Genomic DNA, 12,265 nt, shown 5'->3' on the forward strand with positions numbered 1-12,265 from the left:
ACAGTTTTATTGGCCTAGTTTGTTTAAGGACGTCCAGACTTATGTGCTGAAATGCAATAAGTGCTAGGTCAATAAACATGAACGTCTTAAGGTTGGAGGACTACTCCATCCGCTGGAGATTCCTCAAGGGAAATGGAAAAGCATTTCCATGGATTTCATTACCGGTTTACCCAAGACGAGTCGAGGGAATGACTCGGTGTGGGTGGTAGTGGACAGGTTAACTAAAATGGCAAAGTTTATCGCCACGAAGAAAACTGTAAAAACACCAGAGTTGGCAAAACTCTTTATTGAACATCTCTACAAGCTATATGGCCTGCCCGCAGATATAGTGTCGGATAGAGATAGAAAGTTCAACAGTCATTTTTGGAGGGAAGTCTTCAAAAAGCTGGATACTACTCTGAGTATGAGTACGGTAGATCATCCGGAGTCTGATGGTCAAACTGAAAGAGTTGACCAAATTCTAGAGGATATGTTGCGTTCTTATGTTAGTAAGAAGCAATCTAATTGGGAAGAGTACTTGCCCTTACTGGAGTTTGCATATAACAGCTCCAAACACTCAGCGACTGGATTTACACCATTCATGTTAATGTATGGATTCCAGCCGAGATCTCCGATGGCTGTAGGCCTAGAAAAGGAGAAGATTCAATCTGTCAAGGATTTCCTTGAAGATATGAATAATATGCTCAGAGCCGCACGTGAGAGCATTCGTAGCGCCCAGGATCGCGCTAAAACTTATGCGGATAAAGGACGAAGAAAGGTGACCTTTGCAGAAGGTGACTTTGTATTCCTCAAGGTTCCTGCGCAGTCAAAAACCATGAAAACGGGAAAGTGTAATAAACTTTCTCCGAGATATTGTGGTCCTTTTAAAATCCTTAAGAAGATTGGGGACGTAGCATATAAACTTGAGTTACCGGAGAGTTCTCAAGTCCATCCTGTCTTCCATGTCAGTAAACTGAAGAAATCAGTTCACGGGTTAGAGAACGCAGTTTCTCCAGAGATTTTGGTGGACTTGATAGAGCCACCAAAGATACCACATGAACCTGAAAGGATTCTACAGTATCGTGATATACAGACCCGACATAAAGTGTACCAGGAGGTACTTGTTAAATGGACAGATAGGGATGAGGAGGTAGCTACCTGGGAACGCCGTAGTGCAATTTCCAAAAGGTTTCCCCAGTTTGTTTTCGAGGACGAAAACTCTTCTTAAGGGGGGGGTAATGTCACGTAGGTTGTAATGCCTGTGACCGACGGCAGACCGGATGGCCATATCCGGGGTTCAGTGGGAGAGGACGCCCATGCGGAGTCATGGGCGGCCAGGCTAGTGTGGACGGCAGGCCACACACTATATAGCCTGGGGGATGAGGGGCAATCCTCATTCTTCCTCTATGGCTGGGTGGTGAGCCAGAGGCCGTCCCCTCTCGTGGTAACGCCCATAGTGGCGTTACGGATATCTAACACACAGGCTGCCCAGCAGCCCATGACAGATGTGCATGCTGGCCAGCCAGCCAGATATGAATGCGCATGATATTTCTAGCATTTAATGCTAATTTAGCAGTCGTGATGCTATTTTCAGTCAGCTGACTGGGTAAAAACCAGCCGACTAGCATCAGTGAGGGGTATAAATACCCGAGGCATAAATCGGTTCATTCATCTCATATTTCATCAAGGTGCTGAAGCTAACTCAAGGGCCAGGACAGCCAAGGAGACACTAATGCAAAGGGGTGAAGGATTGAAGGTCAAGGGCAGAGGATTCTCCTCAGCCAAGAAGGTTCAGGTTCAGTCTTTTATTTTCAGTTTTGCATCATTCTAATAAAAGCAAATACAGGTGGGGGCCTTACAGAGGGTACAATACTGTGTCATCTTCTCCCTCTCTCTCCCTCCCTCTCTATTTTTATGCACATCTACATTCAGTTTTGTGCGTTAATTTCGTCTCGCGAGACAAGTGTGCTGATTTCTGATTATTGAAGTTACCGATCTCCTCCGAAGCTTCCGCATGTTACATGTTCAACATATATTTCCTCCTGAAGGTCCCCATTGAGAAAGGCGGACTTGACATCCATTTGAAAGATGGGCCAAGAGAAGTAAGCAGCAATGGCAAGAACAATGCGAATGGTGGGATACCTGGCGGTGGGAGCAAAAGTCTCCGAGAAGTCCTCGCCTTCCTTCCAAGCATAGCCCTTAGCCACCAAGCGGGCTTTATATTTGTCGAGTGAACCATCGGTAAGAAAATTCACTTTATAAGTCCATTTGACGCCAATAACCTTCCTATGAGAAGGGCAGGGAACAAGTTCCCATTGTGATTTCGGTTAATGGCATCCATTTCCACCTCCATCACAAGCCGCCACTCGCGAATTTGTAAGGCTCCTCTGGTGTAGAAGGCTCTACATGATGCATCAAGGAAGTCATCAATGCAAAATTAACTGTAATCATGCAAGCACTTTGGGGTTGTAATCTGGCAGATCTCCTCAATCCGGATGGTGTAGAAGGCTCTACATGATGCATCAAGGAAGTCATCAAGGCAAAATTAACTGTAATCATGCAAGCACTTTGGGGTTGTAATCTGGCAGATCTCCTCAATCCGGATGGTGCAATCCCAGACTGATGAATGGTCAGAGAAGGGTGTTGAGAATCCCGGAATGTAGAGTGAAGCCACCATGGAGGGAGAGAGGTACTCGGCGGAGGCAAAGGAGAGGTTAGAACCAATGGTGAGGGTGGAACCAAGGAAGGAGTTGATGAAGCTGCTGGTGATTCCGAGGATCTGGACGTCTCCGGGGTTTCATCAAAGTGCACATCCCGGGATAATATAACCTTCTCTTTGTTGGGATCTCAAAGCCAAAAGGCTTTGGACTGTTCAATGTAGCCGATGAAGATCATTTTGGTGGATTTCGGGCCAAACTTCGTCCGATGAGAATCCAGAACATGAGCATGAGCATCACATCCAAAGACATGGAAATGAGAAATTGGTGGCTTTCTCCCAAAATATGCCTCCTCTGGAGTCTTCCCATCAACCGCCTTTGTGGAGGAACAGTTGATGATGTACACAGCAATGTTAACTGCTTCAGCCCAAAACTTTTGAGAGGAAGCTGAGAATGAGAAAGAAGAGATCAAGCCATCTCAACCATGGTCCTGATCTTCCGTTCTACTACCCTGATCTTCCGTTCTACTACCCCGTTTTGCTAAGGAGTGTGGGGAGTAGAAAACTGTCTTTGTACATGTTATCAGGATGGGGTCCTCTTCGGCAACATCAGATTGCTGAGGAGATCTAGGGTAGCAACACCTAGATTGGTCATGGGTCACTCCCAAAGGACAGGTCATTGTCCTTGGAGGATTGGAGCTATTCATCATGATCTAAGGCAGTAGGTTAGATGCAGATAGCTCATCCGGGAGATGTAGTGCAATGAGGCATGAACTTCAGAGAAGAGAGAGAATTTTTTTCCACTTCGACGACATCTTGGTCATGGAGCTGAGAGGGAGTGTTGGATGTAGGATTTACGATGCATCTCCACTTGTGAGCCTTCATCGGAGTGCATACGTAAGTGTTATATTTATGGGCATGTGAACAGTCTCTTAATTAAGTGTAAGGTTAGTGTGAATACACTTTAGTGGATTAATCTCGTGCTTGTCCTATGTTTGGGTGATCTACAAAGGATTCCGTCACGAGAATCCCAAAGTCTATCACATGAATTCCTAACAGCAAGAGTTATTGGAGAAAAACATGGGAAAGAAGGATTTAAAAATTTGCCAAAAGTTGTCCAAATGTTGTAAGGGAGAGAAAAGGGGGTGTGCTAGGGGAAGTTGTTATGCTTGCAACGAAAAGGTTGTTGCTGTTGGCCAAATGAAATGATGAGTATTTGATTCTGATCACAGCCCTATAGTCGTGCTGCATCATGCACTAAATGGGGACTGATGATAGATGCCTAAAGGCAATTGCCACCAGTTGATGATCAATCAGTGTGGCTAATAAGCTATGTTGATTGATGAGATCAATGTTACTTTTTTCAATGATATTACTACATGCTTGGCATTTTTCACATCGTCCACTCCATCTCTGATTATTTGGTGATTTAATGTCTTAAATGCTTGGCTATGCTGTTGCAGCTGGCATGCTTTACACGTGTCTACACGAAGATGCCACCAAGGCCTCAGTTGGGCAAGCTTTACACATAAGCGTCTCCAAGATGCTGACGAGCATGCCGTAAGCACTCATAATATTAAAGAATTAACTGGCAATGGTTAGCCGGCCTAACAATCAAAGAACTGCTTGGAATCAGACCATCAGGCAGTTGCCATTGACTGCTTTTCTGTATCATTAAGTCTACTGTTTTTGGCTTGCACTTCATCTTCACCTGCATAGCCTCTTCATCATACTACATGCCTGGCATTTTTCACATCGTCTGCTCCATCTCTGCCCGTCATCCACAGCTGCTCTTCTGTGTCATGAAGTCCATAGTTTTAGGCCACTCCTGTTGTAGTTAAATGCCTTACAATTCATCACTTCCCCACTCAATAATACCCAGAAACTGCCTCGTGTTTCATCATTCGCGTGCATGACCTCTGTAAGACCCCGAAAGCCCCTTACATTTCATCACTCATCACTCACTTGCATGCCCTCTCCGTAATACCCAAGAAGTGGCAAACAGAATGCCTCACTGGTTCACCTTTCATTTAAGTTGTGGTGCCTTTTGTACAAGATTATTGAAAGTGATTCTAAAAGAGATGGTGGGAATCCTCAAAAATTCTAAAATATTATAGCAGTATTCAAGTCCCCATCCTTGGGCTAAAAAAAGCATGTTTTTTTCAAAAAAAGTGTGGAGGTTAACCCAACCTTTGTATCCATGCAACTATAAACACAACGGTGATTTGCCAACAGCTTTCAAGTTAACCAACTGCAATACCAACAAACTCCCAATGAAGAAACAAAGGTCAAGAGAGATTGCCGACTCACATGGCCGCCAGAATTTGCTCCAAATTTCATCATTGATGCATTACCCTCCACTTCTGCTTGCTTCAGCTCCTCCAGGATCTCAGGTTGAAGCTTTATCATCATAGCAAAGGGGCATCCTGTGGTGCCTGGATGAGCAAGAAGCTGATATGATTCCTCTTGAGAGCTATTTGCATTTCCTCCATTGCCTGCACTGACAGATCCAGCTGCATCCTTTCCATGCCCCAAAGGAGTCCTCTTACTTGAAGCTGGGCCATGACGCAACGGCACAAGCCCTCGATTCTGAGGAGGGCGAAACTGTCCTCGGCCTGTTGCCCGAGCAAATTTATTGCTGGAAGACATGGTGAGAGTGTACAGCTCTAGATTGACATATTCATTCTGCTTGAGGATACTGTAAACCCATTATGTAGCACGCTATATAAATTCTCTACATCAAGGTAATCATTGCATGGGCTCACCAGCCACAAATCTGAAATGCAATGCTAGGAAGCTCTACATCAAGGTAATCATTGTGTTGGATAATCATCATCCACCAGTTTCCCAATCTGAAGTGCATTTGAAAGAAATTTAAGCTCTGCAAGCTTCCCAGAAGCAAATAATAGAAAGCTCCAGCTAACCTTGACAAAAAGGACAACAGATGCAGCCACTAACCTCCATGACGGGCATCTGTGAGCACCAAGTTGTGGCCTTTAAAGGACTCTGCAGAAATCCCTAGGTGATATTACAAAGCAGAAAAACCGTGAATCACAAGATGCAAAACCCTACAAACCCTAAATCACAGAAAAGATCCTGTTCTGGAAATCCATATTCTCTCAATGCCAGCATGCTTATTGGCAAGTGGACTTTCCTTGTTTTTCTTAGTTACAATACTTTGCAAACTCTTGCAGAGCTGTATGCAAGGCGATCCACAGGGTTTGTGTTGACGATGGTGGCTATCTTTCTTATTGCGGAAAGAAACCCAAAAAGAGCAAAGCAGGCTATGGTGATCGGACACTTTTCTGCACCTGGGAGCTAGCTACGGAGCGAAACAGTCGGCTGGGCTATGGCGCCTCTGCCAGCTTCTGGTGGAGCTGTGTGCGAGTTTCTGCTGCGAAAGCCCTCGAAGGACGCTCTTCAGCTCTCTACTTCCATCGCCACAGCCATCCTGGTGGATTTGAGCATAGCCTTCGCTTAATCTCTCCTGTTTCTCGCATTGGTTTTAACTGAACAAGAAAACGCCCACAATCCTCTCTCCCTTTCCCTCTCCCTCTCCCTTCCCTCTCCCAGAGCCTTAACCTGAGCCCGAGTTACGTTGACTCCACACCTTAACCCCGGTTGGCCTTTTCCCCACGTGGCACTTCATTTACACCAACATCAGCTAAGGGCAAATTCCCCACCCAACCAATAAGGCACAGAGGTCCTAAGAGGTGTGTCGAGTAGGCCAATTTTTGCATGGGGGATGCATAAGGAGTTGGAAAGGAAGTAGAGATAAGAGTCGTGGAAGATGGTGATTGGAGAGTAACTTCACAATTTCACAAACCTACGCCAATCTTTTCTCTAAGGGCCTTTACACACTTATCATGGAACAAGACAACACTTTCGCAGCTTGATGACCATGCCCAGTAGTCTTGCTCAATTGTCAGCCACCACGGGTGGTGGTTACACATTGCACATGCTTACCAAAACTATCAATTAAATCTTCAAACAAAAAATGGACTCGGAACTTGGCCACAACGTCTTTACACACATTGTGCAAGGCTATGAGCATTTTTACCACCTTAGGACCCAATTCATGGCCATGGGTGAGGCTTTCATTGCCGGCAACCCAAGGCCATAAATTCAAAGGCCAAAGACAAGGTAGCCAATCAAGAGCATTGTGTTAACAACAACAATATTTTATGTGAGGCTATGTGTAATCACTCTCAATGAGGTCACACAAGAACTTCGCAACTCATGATCTTTTTGTCAATTAAAGGACATTGTATTTCCACTTTGTAACCTAAGCTATAGTCCATCCCTTCCAGCTACATTAAGGTAGGTTGACGTTGGTCTCTATACAACTTATCCATGGTCTACTTTTCCCACAACGCTCTTAAGTGGCCATGGGAATCAAGTAAAGAGAGTACCCGAGTTGCCCTCCCCATCAAATCCATGGAATGCAACCCTTATTAAAAAGGTAAAATATTGTGTGATTTAACTCGTAGTATTAAACAAGTCTTGGGCTATAACTTGTCTTTCAAACCACCTCACAATCTGTATTAAGAACCAAACTTGTATGTAACCCTTGGGAAAGCCTACTACCACAAATTGCTTGATCTTTCTTTCAAATTCATGGAATGCGACCCTTATTAAAAAGGTAAAATATTGTGAGATGTAACTCGTAGCATCATACAAGTCTTGGGCTATAACTTCTCTTTCAAACCACCTCACAATGTATTAAGAACCAAACTAGTATGCAGCCCTTGGGAAAGCCTACTACCATAAATAGCTTGATCTTTCTTTTGCTTCACCTAAAATATCATATTTTACGACACATTTTCATAACATGTTAGCTTAAGACCCATGTGAGACAACCTCCTATCCCCATTCAAAAACTCAACTTAAGTTGTCTCTCTACGATGAAAGGTGTAATTTTTTAGAGGCAACTCATGCTTAGGTAATGAATAGGGGAGGCTAAGTGGGAGTAGGATACTACCAATGTGTGGTGGAAACGAAAACTCTAGATTACATAATCCAAGCATGAGTGGAAGCATTATTTTGAATGGTAGTGTTACATGATTCAAGACCTTTGTCTTCATATGTTGGCCACTTCAACTTGTTGGGGACTACATGTCAACATATTCTACCAATCTTAAATAATGTATTTGATCATATTAAGTGCTCTCTCTCTCTCTCTCTCTCTCTCTCTCTCTCTCTCTCTCTCTCTCTCTCTCTCTCTCTCTCTCTCTCTCTCTCTCTCTCTCTCTCTCTCTCTATGTGCACACGCATCCATGCATGCATGTATGTATATATGTATGTATGTATGTATATGAATGAATGTGTGTGCATGCATGCGTGCGTGTGCGTGCATGCGTGTGTGTGTGTGTGTGTGTGTGTGCACGTGCACGTGCACGTGCATGTGTGCATGTGAATTGGGCCCACAACATTCATCTTTGCTTTCATGTGTGTTCTCAAGTGTGCCTTGCAACATGTCACTATGTGTTTTGATTTACATGTGTTTGTATGTGTGTGTTCTTTGGCACAAAAGAGGCCGTGAAAATGTTTCTTTATGTTTATAACTATACTAAAGAAAGAGTTGGCCATCTTGCTCATTACACAAGCATGATCCTACTATGTTATTATAGAGTTTTCCTTTGAGAATGGTTTTCATATTTAAAAGAATTAGAGTGCTACTAATCAAAATACAATGTGTGGCTAGTTTTTTTTTAAGTGTGACGTGTGTGGATTAGATTGCCTATGCGTGTTATACCATCAGAGTGAACACCAAACTAAAATGTGATTAAGATATAAAAATTAGGTGGCTTATGATCAAAATAATGTGACCAATGATGAGTTAATTATTTGTAAAATCTTTATAGGGAGTCTTTGGTATTATTGCATGCCTTCTTTTTAGGGTCTCTTTTTCTACTCTACTAGCATGCATCTTTACTTACCTTGAAAAGGATATGGCAATCTACATACACTAACTACCTCCAAAGCATTCAAGCCTTTTGTAAAAATGCAATGCTCAATTTAAACCGTTACCCACATGCAAACGATTATAGCTTTTGAATTAAAACACACTCTCGAGGGTGTACTTTTAGGAAGACCTACATACAACGTGAATTTTAAAGTGTATTAAAAAATATCATTTTCTGTAAATTTTGACTTAATAAAAAGACCTCTTTTTCTTTATAAACTTACGGGTTTTTTTTTCAAAATGCTATTTAAAACCACCTTATGTAAGATATTTGTAAACTTTTCTCAAAATCTTGGTTCAAAAAACCCCTCCTAATGATCGCACGTAGTAGACATAAATATTTTTAAGTGAACCCCCTAAGAAACACATATTCTTTCAATAAACACTTTTTACTTGTAGAGTCATTAATAGAGCTAGACATTTTCATTTATTCGCTATATGCAACATTGTCATACTTAATGAACACAAAACCATAAGAAAATGACCCATCAAATTATGATTCTTAAAAACTCATCAAAAAGCATTGAAAGTTTGGATTTTTTTATTTTAGCACAATCATTTTGCATCTACACACAATAATTAAAAGATAATGAGATGTAGCATTTGTAGTTATAGGTGAGGCTAAATAAATAAGTTTAAATAACTTTGCATGTTCAGAAGTTTTTGCATCAAACCTAACTATCCATGGCCCTCTAGAGTGTTTGATAACAATCAAATGATAGCCTTAAGAAATTACCGCATGCTCAAATAGTTTGAGTTTTTTAAAAAGTGTTTAGGATTTTTCAACACTAAAATTTTAAAGACCCTAGAGGCGAAAGAAATAATCAGGCATGTAACTATACCTTGCTTCATGAAATGCCAAGTATTGGGGTTTTCTAACACTTGTATTTGAGTACAGTTTATGGGAATGACACATGGTGGCTCCTTGTTGTTGGCCTATAATAAGCGCATGGATTTTATAGTAAACATTCCCTTTGTGCAATAAATAATGGGAAATGTTCCTATACTTGAGAATTTTATCTTTTAAGATGTGTAACCATCATTCTTTAATTGCTCCATCAATGATTCAATTATTTGAATAAATGATGTACTATTATTTTCATTCAAGTGTGAAGTACAATTAGACCACTTTCCTCAAATTTAATGCATAAAGTGCCTCTTTAATGGATGTTACAAAGCGTTGTGGTTTTAGGGGTTTACTAGAATTCTTATTTATTGTAAATTTTTCATACATATTATATAAAAAATTATGTATTACTCTTGGAGAGGAATTAATGGGATAATGTAGCCATCCCAAAATTAGAGAAAGTAGAGTTTTAAAAGCTTGAATCCACCCATTTGTCCAAGTTGACAAGTTTTTAAGAAGTTAACCCATAGGAACTCATTATAGTTAAGACCACTTGGTTGTAGCTTGTTTGAGAAATCAAGTTTTAACATTTCTCAAATGAGCTACTTCAGCAATGTGCCGATTCTTTCGCTCTGCAACTCCGTTTCTTTGAGGCGTATATCTAGGAGTTACTTCTTGCCTTGTGCCATTCTACTTTAAATACTTTTCAAATTGCCAAGATGTGTACTCTCCTCCTCCATCACATCTGAGTTTCTTTATGCGTCTGTTGCATTGATTTTTTGCTTTTGCCTTGAACTCCACAAACTTATCCATCATCTCTGATTTATAAGAGATAAATCCACACTTTTCTACTACAATCATCAACGAATGTCACTTAGTATCTAGCACCTCCAATGCTTTGAATTTTGGCTGGTCCCCAAATGTCAAAATGAACAAGATCAAGCAGGTTCTCATGTACATAACTTTCACCCTTAAAAGGCTTCCTGGCAAGTTTAGCCTTCTCACATGAGTCACAAATCTTGCCAATCTCTTGATTTTTGAACAAGGGCAATCCCTTCACAATTTGCTTGTGTGTAATATCTCTGAGTCTTGGAATATTTACATGTCCAAGCCTTTTATGCCATAACTCTAACTTTGTCATCTTGCCTCCATAGGCACATGTAATGCTCTTTGGGATTGCATCTAGCACAAACAACCTTCCAACTTTCTTTCATGTGCCTATCACTCTATCTGGATTAGAGAAATCCTGTACCACACATCCATTTGGACTCAAAGTTACCTGCATATTTTGCTCAAATATTTGTCCCAAAGATACTAGGTTCTTGGTTATGCCTAGCACACATAACACGTCATGCATTTTCTTTACCTTTCCATCTGGCAACTCAATAGACACCTTCCCAATATGTGAAGTAGTATGAGATGAACCGTCTCCAGTGGCTACATAAACTGGTGCATGTTGCTTCTCTTTGATTTCAAACCACTGATCATAAGGCGTCATGTGATTAGAGCATCCTGAGTCCAAAATCCATTCAGTATCCATCTTGCCTCCCTTAGGCTTATGATCCATAGAGAACAATTTTTCATTGTCATAGTCTCTAGATGACTCGGTGTAGTGAGTCTCTCTTTGCATTCCACCTGTGTTTCTTTGCTTTGCATAACAGTCCTTTTTTATGTGACTTGGTTTTCCACAATAGTTACATGGTGCTCTAGCATAAGAATTACCATGTCCTCCTCTACGTCCATTTCTACCTTTGTTTCCCCTATGTGCTGCAAAACCACCTCTAGGGGTATATGCATGACTCCTGTCGTCATGACTATTGTGTGCATAAGTACGGTGTTGTCCATGTGGACCTGATCTTCCTCTTGGTGTCCATCCAGCAGTTCCTCTTCCTCGTGGACTATGTCCTCTTCCTTGCTGGAAGTATGAACGGCCTGAGCCACGGCCTCTAGAGTAAGACCTCCATCGCGTTGTTGTGGTCGTTTCTTGTTTTCGTGTATTTGGTTCTATTTATGAAAACTACCACAATAACGCAAGGGAGGGCATTCTACCGGCAAGTATGTGTCACATCGCATTGTTTTGGTTGTTTTCGTTAGCAAAGAGAAATGTAAGACAGGAAGTCCTATCCATCCCTCCCCAGAACTATCACCATAACGAGATGCTAGGTCATCCTTCCCACAAGTATACCCCATATCGTATAAGTTGTGGTCGTTTTGGGTGTGAAGGTATGTTTTGTTTGAATGAAGATGTTTGAATGCAAAATCTTTAGACAACAAAATTTCAGTTTTGGTGGGAAAATACTTTAATCAAATGTCCAATTCTCTTAGATATTTGCCTTAGACTCTCTCTCTCTCTCTCTCTCTCTCTCTCTCTCTCTCTCTCTCTCGGTGGGAAAATACTTTAATAAAATGTCCATTTCTATTTGCTACGAAAACTACACAATAACACAAGGGGAGGGCATTCTACCGGCAAGTATGTGTCATATCGCGTTGTTGTGGTCTTTTTTGAAGCAAAGAGAAATGCAAGACGGGAAGTCCTTTCCATCCCTCAAAAATACCACCACAACGTGATGCTAGGTCATCCTACCAGCAAATATGCCCCATATCGCGTTGTTGTGGTCGTTTTGGTTGTGAAGGTATGTTTCGTTTGAATGAAGATGTTTGAATGCAAAATCTTATGTTTCGGTAAATGAAGATGTTTGAATATAAGATCTTATGTTTCAAGACAAGATTACCCTTTGTCACGTTGTTGTGGTCTTTTGTAATAGATAAGGACAAAATGATGATCAACTTCCTTAGTTGTAAAAGAGAATGCAAATAT

General features: G+C 41.5%; 1 protein-coding gene across 4 annotated transcripts in view; it reads right to left on the reverse strand.

Moving 5' to 3' along the window:
* The window catches only part of LOC147638684 (uncharacterized), a 68,913-nt gene extending 62,694 nt beyond the window's left edge, over positions 1–6,219 (reverse strand). For 2 of the 4 annotated variants that reach the window (XM_086798648.1, XM_086798646.1), the window contains exons 1-2: positions 5,947–6,189; positions 4,946–5,641 (exon numbers count right to left, since the gene is read on the reverse strand). In XM_086798648.1, coding sequence (XP_086654774.1) covers positions 4,946–5,284 — 339 coding nt within the window. In that variant the 5' untranslated portion in view covers positions 5,285–5,641; positions 5,947–6,189. Of the gene's footprint in view, positions 1–4,945 lie in introns of all 4 variants that reach the window. The other 2 variants (XM_086798647.1, XM_086798645.1) reach the window with 1 other exon arrangement.
* Between the last annotated feature and the right edge of the window lie 6,046 nt (positions 6,220–12,265).

The sequence above is a fragment of the Cibotium barometz genome, chromosome 5, assembly GCF_041138505.1.
Source record: "Cibotium barometz isolate CiBa-2024 chromosome 5, ASM4113850v1, whole genome shotgun sequence".
Taxonomy (NCBI): Eukaryota; Viridiplantae; Streptophyta; class Polypodiopsida; order Cyatheales; family Cibotiaceae; genus Cibotium; species Cibotium barometz.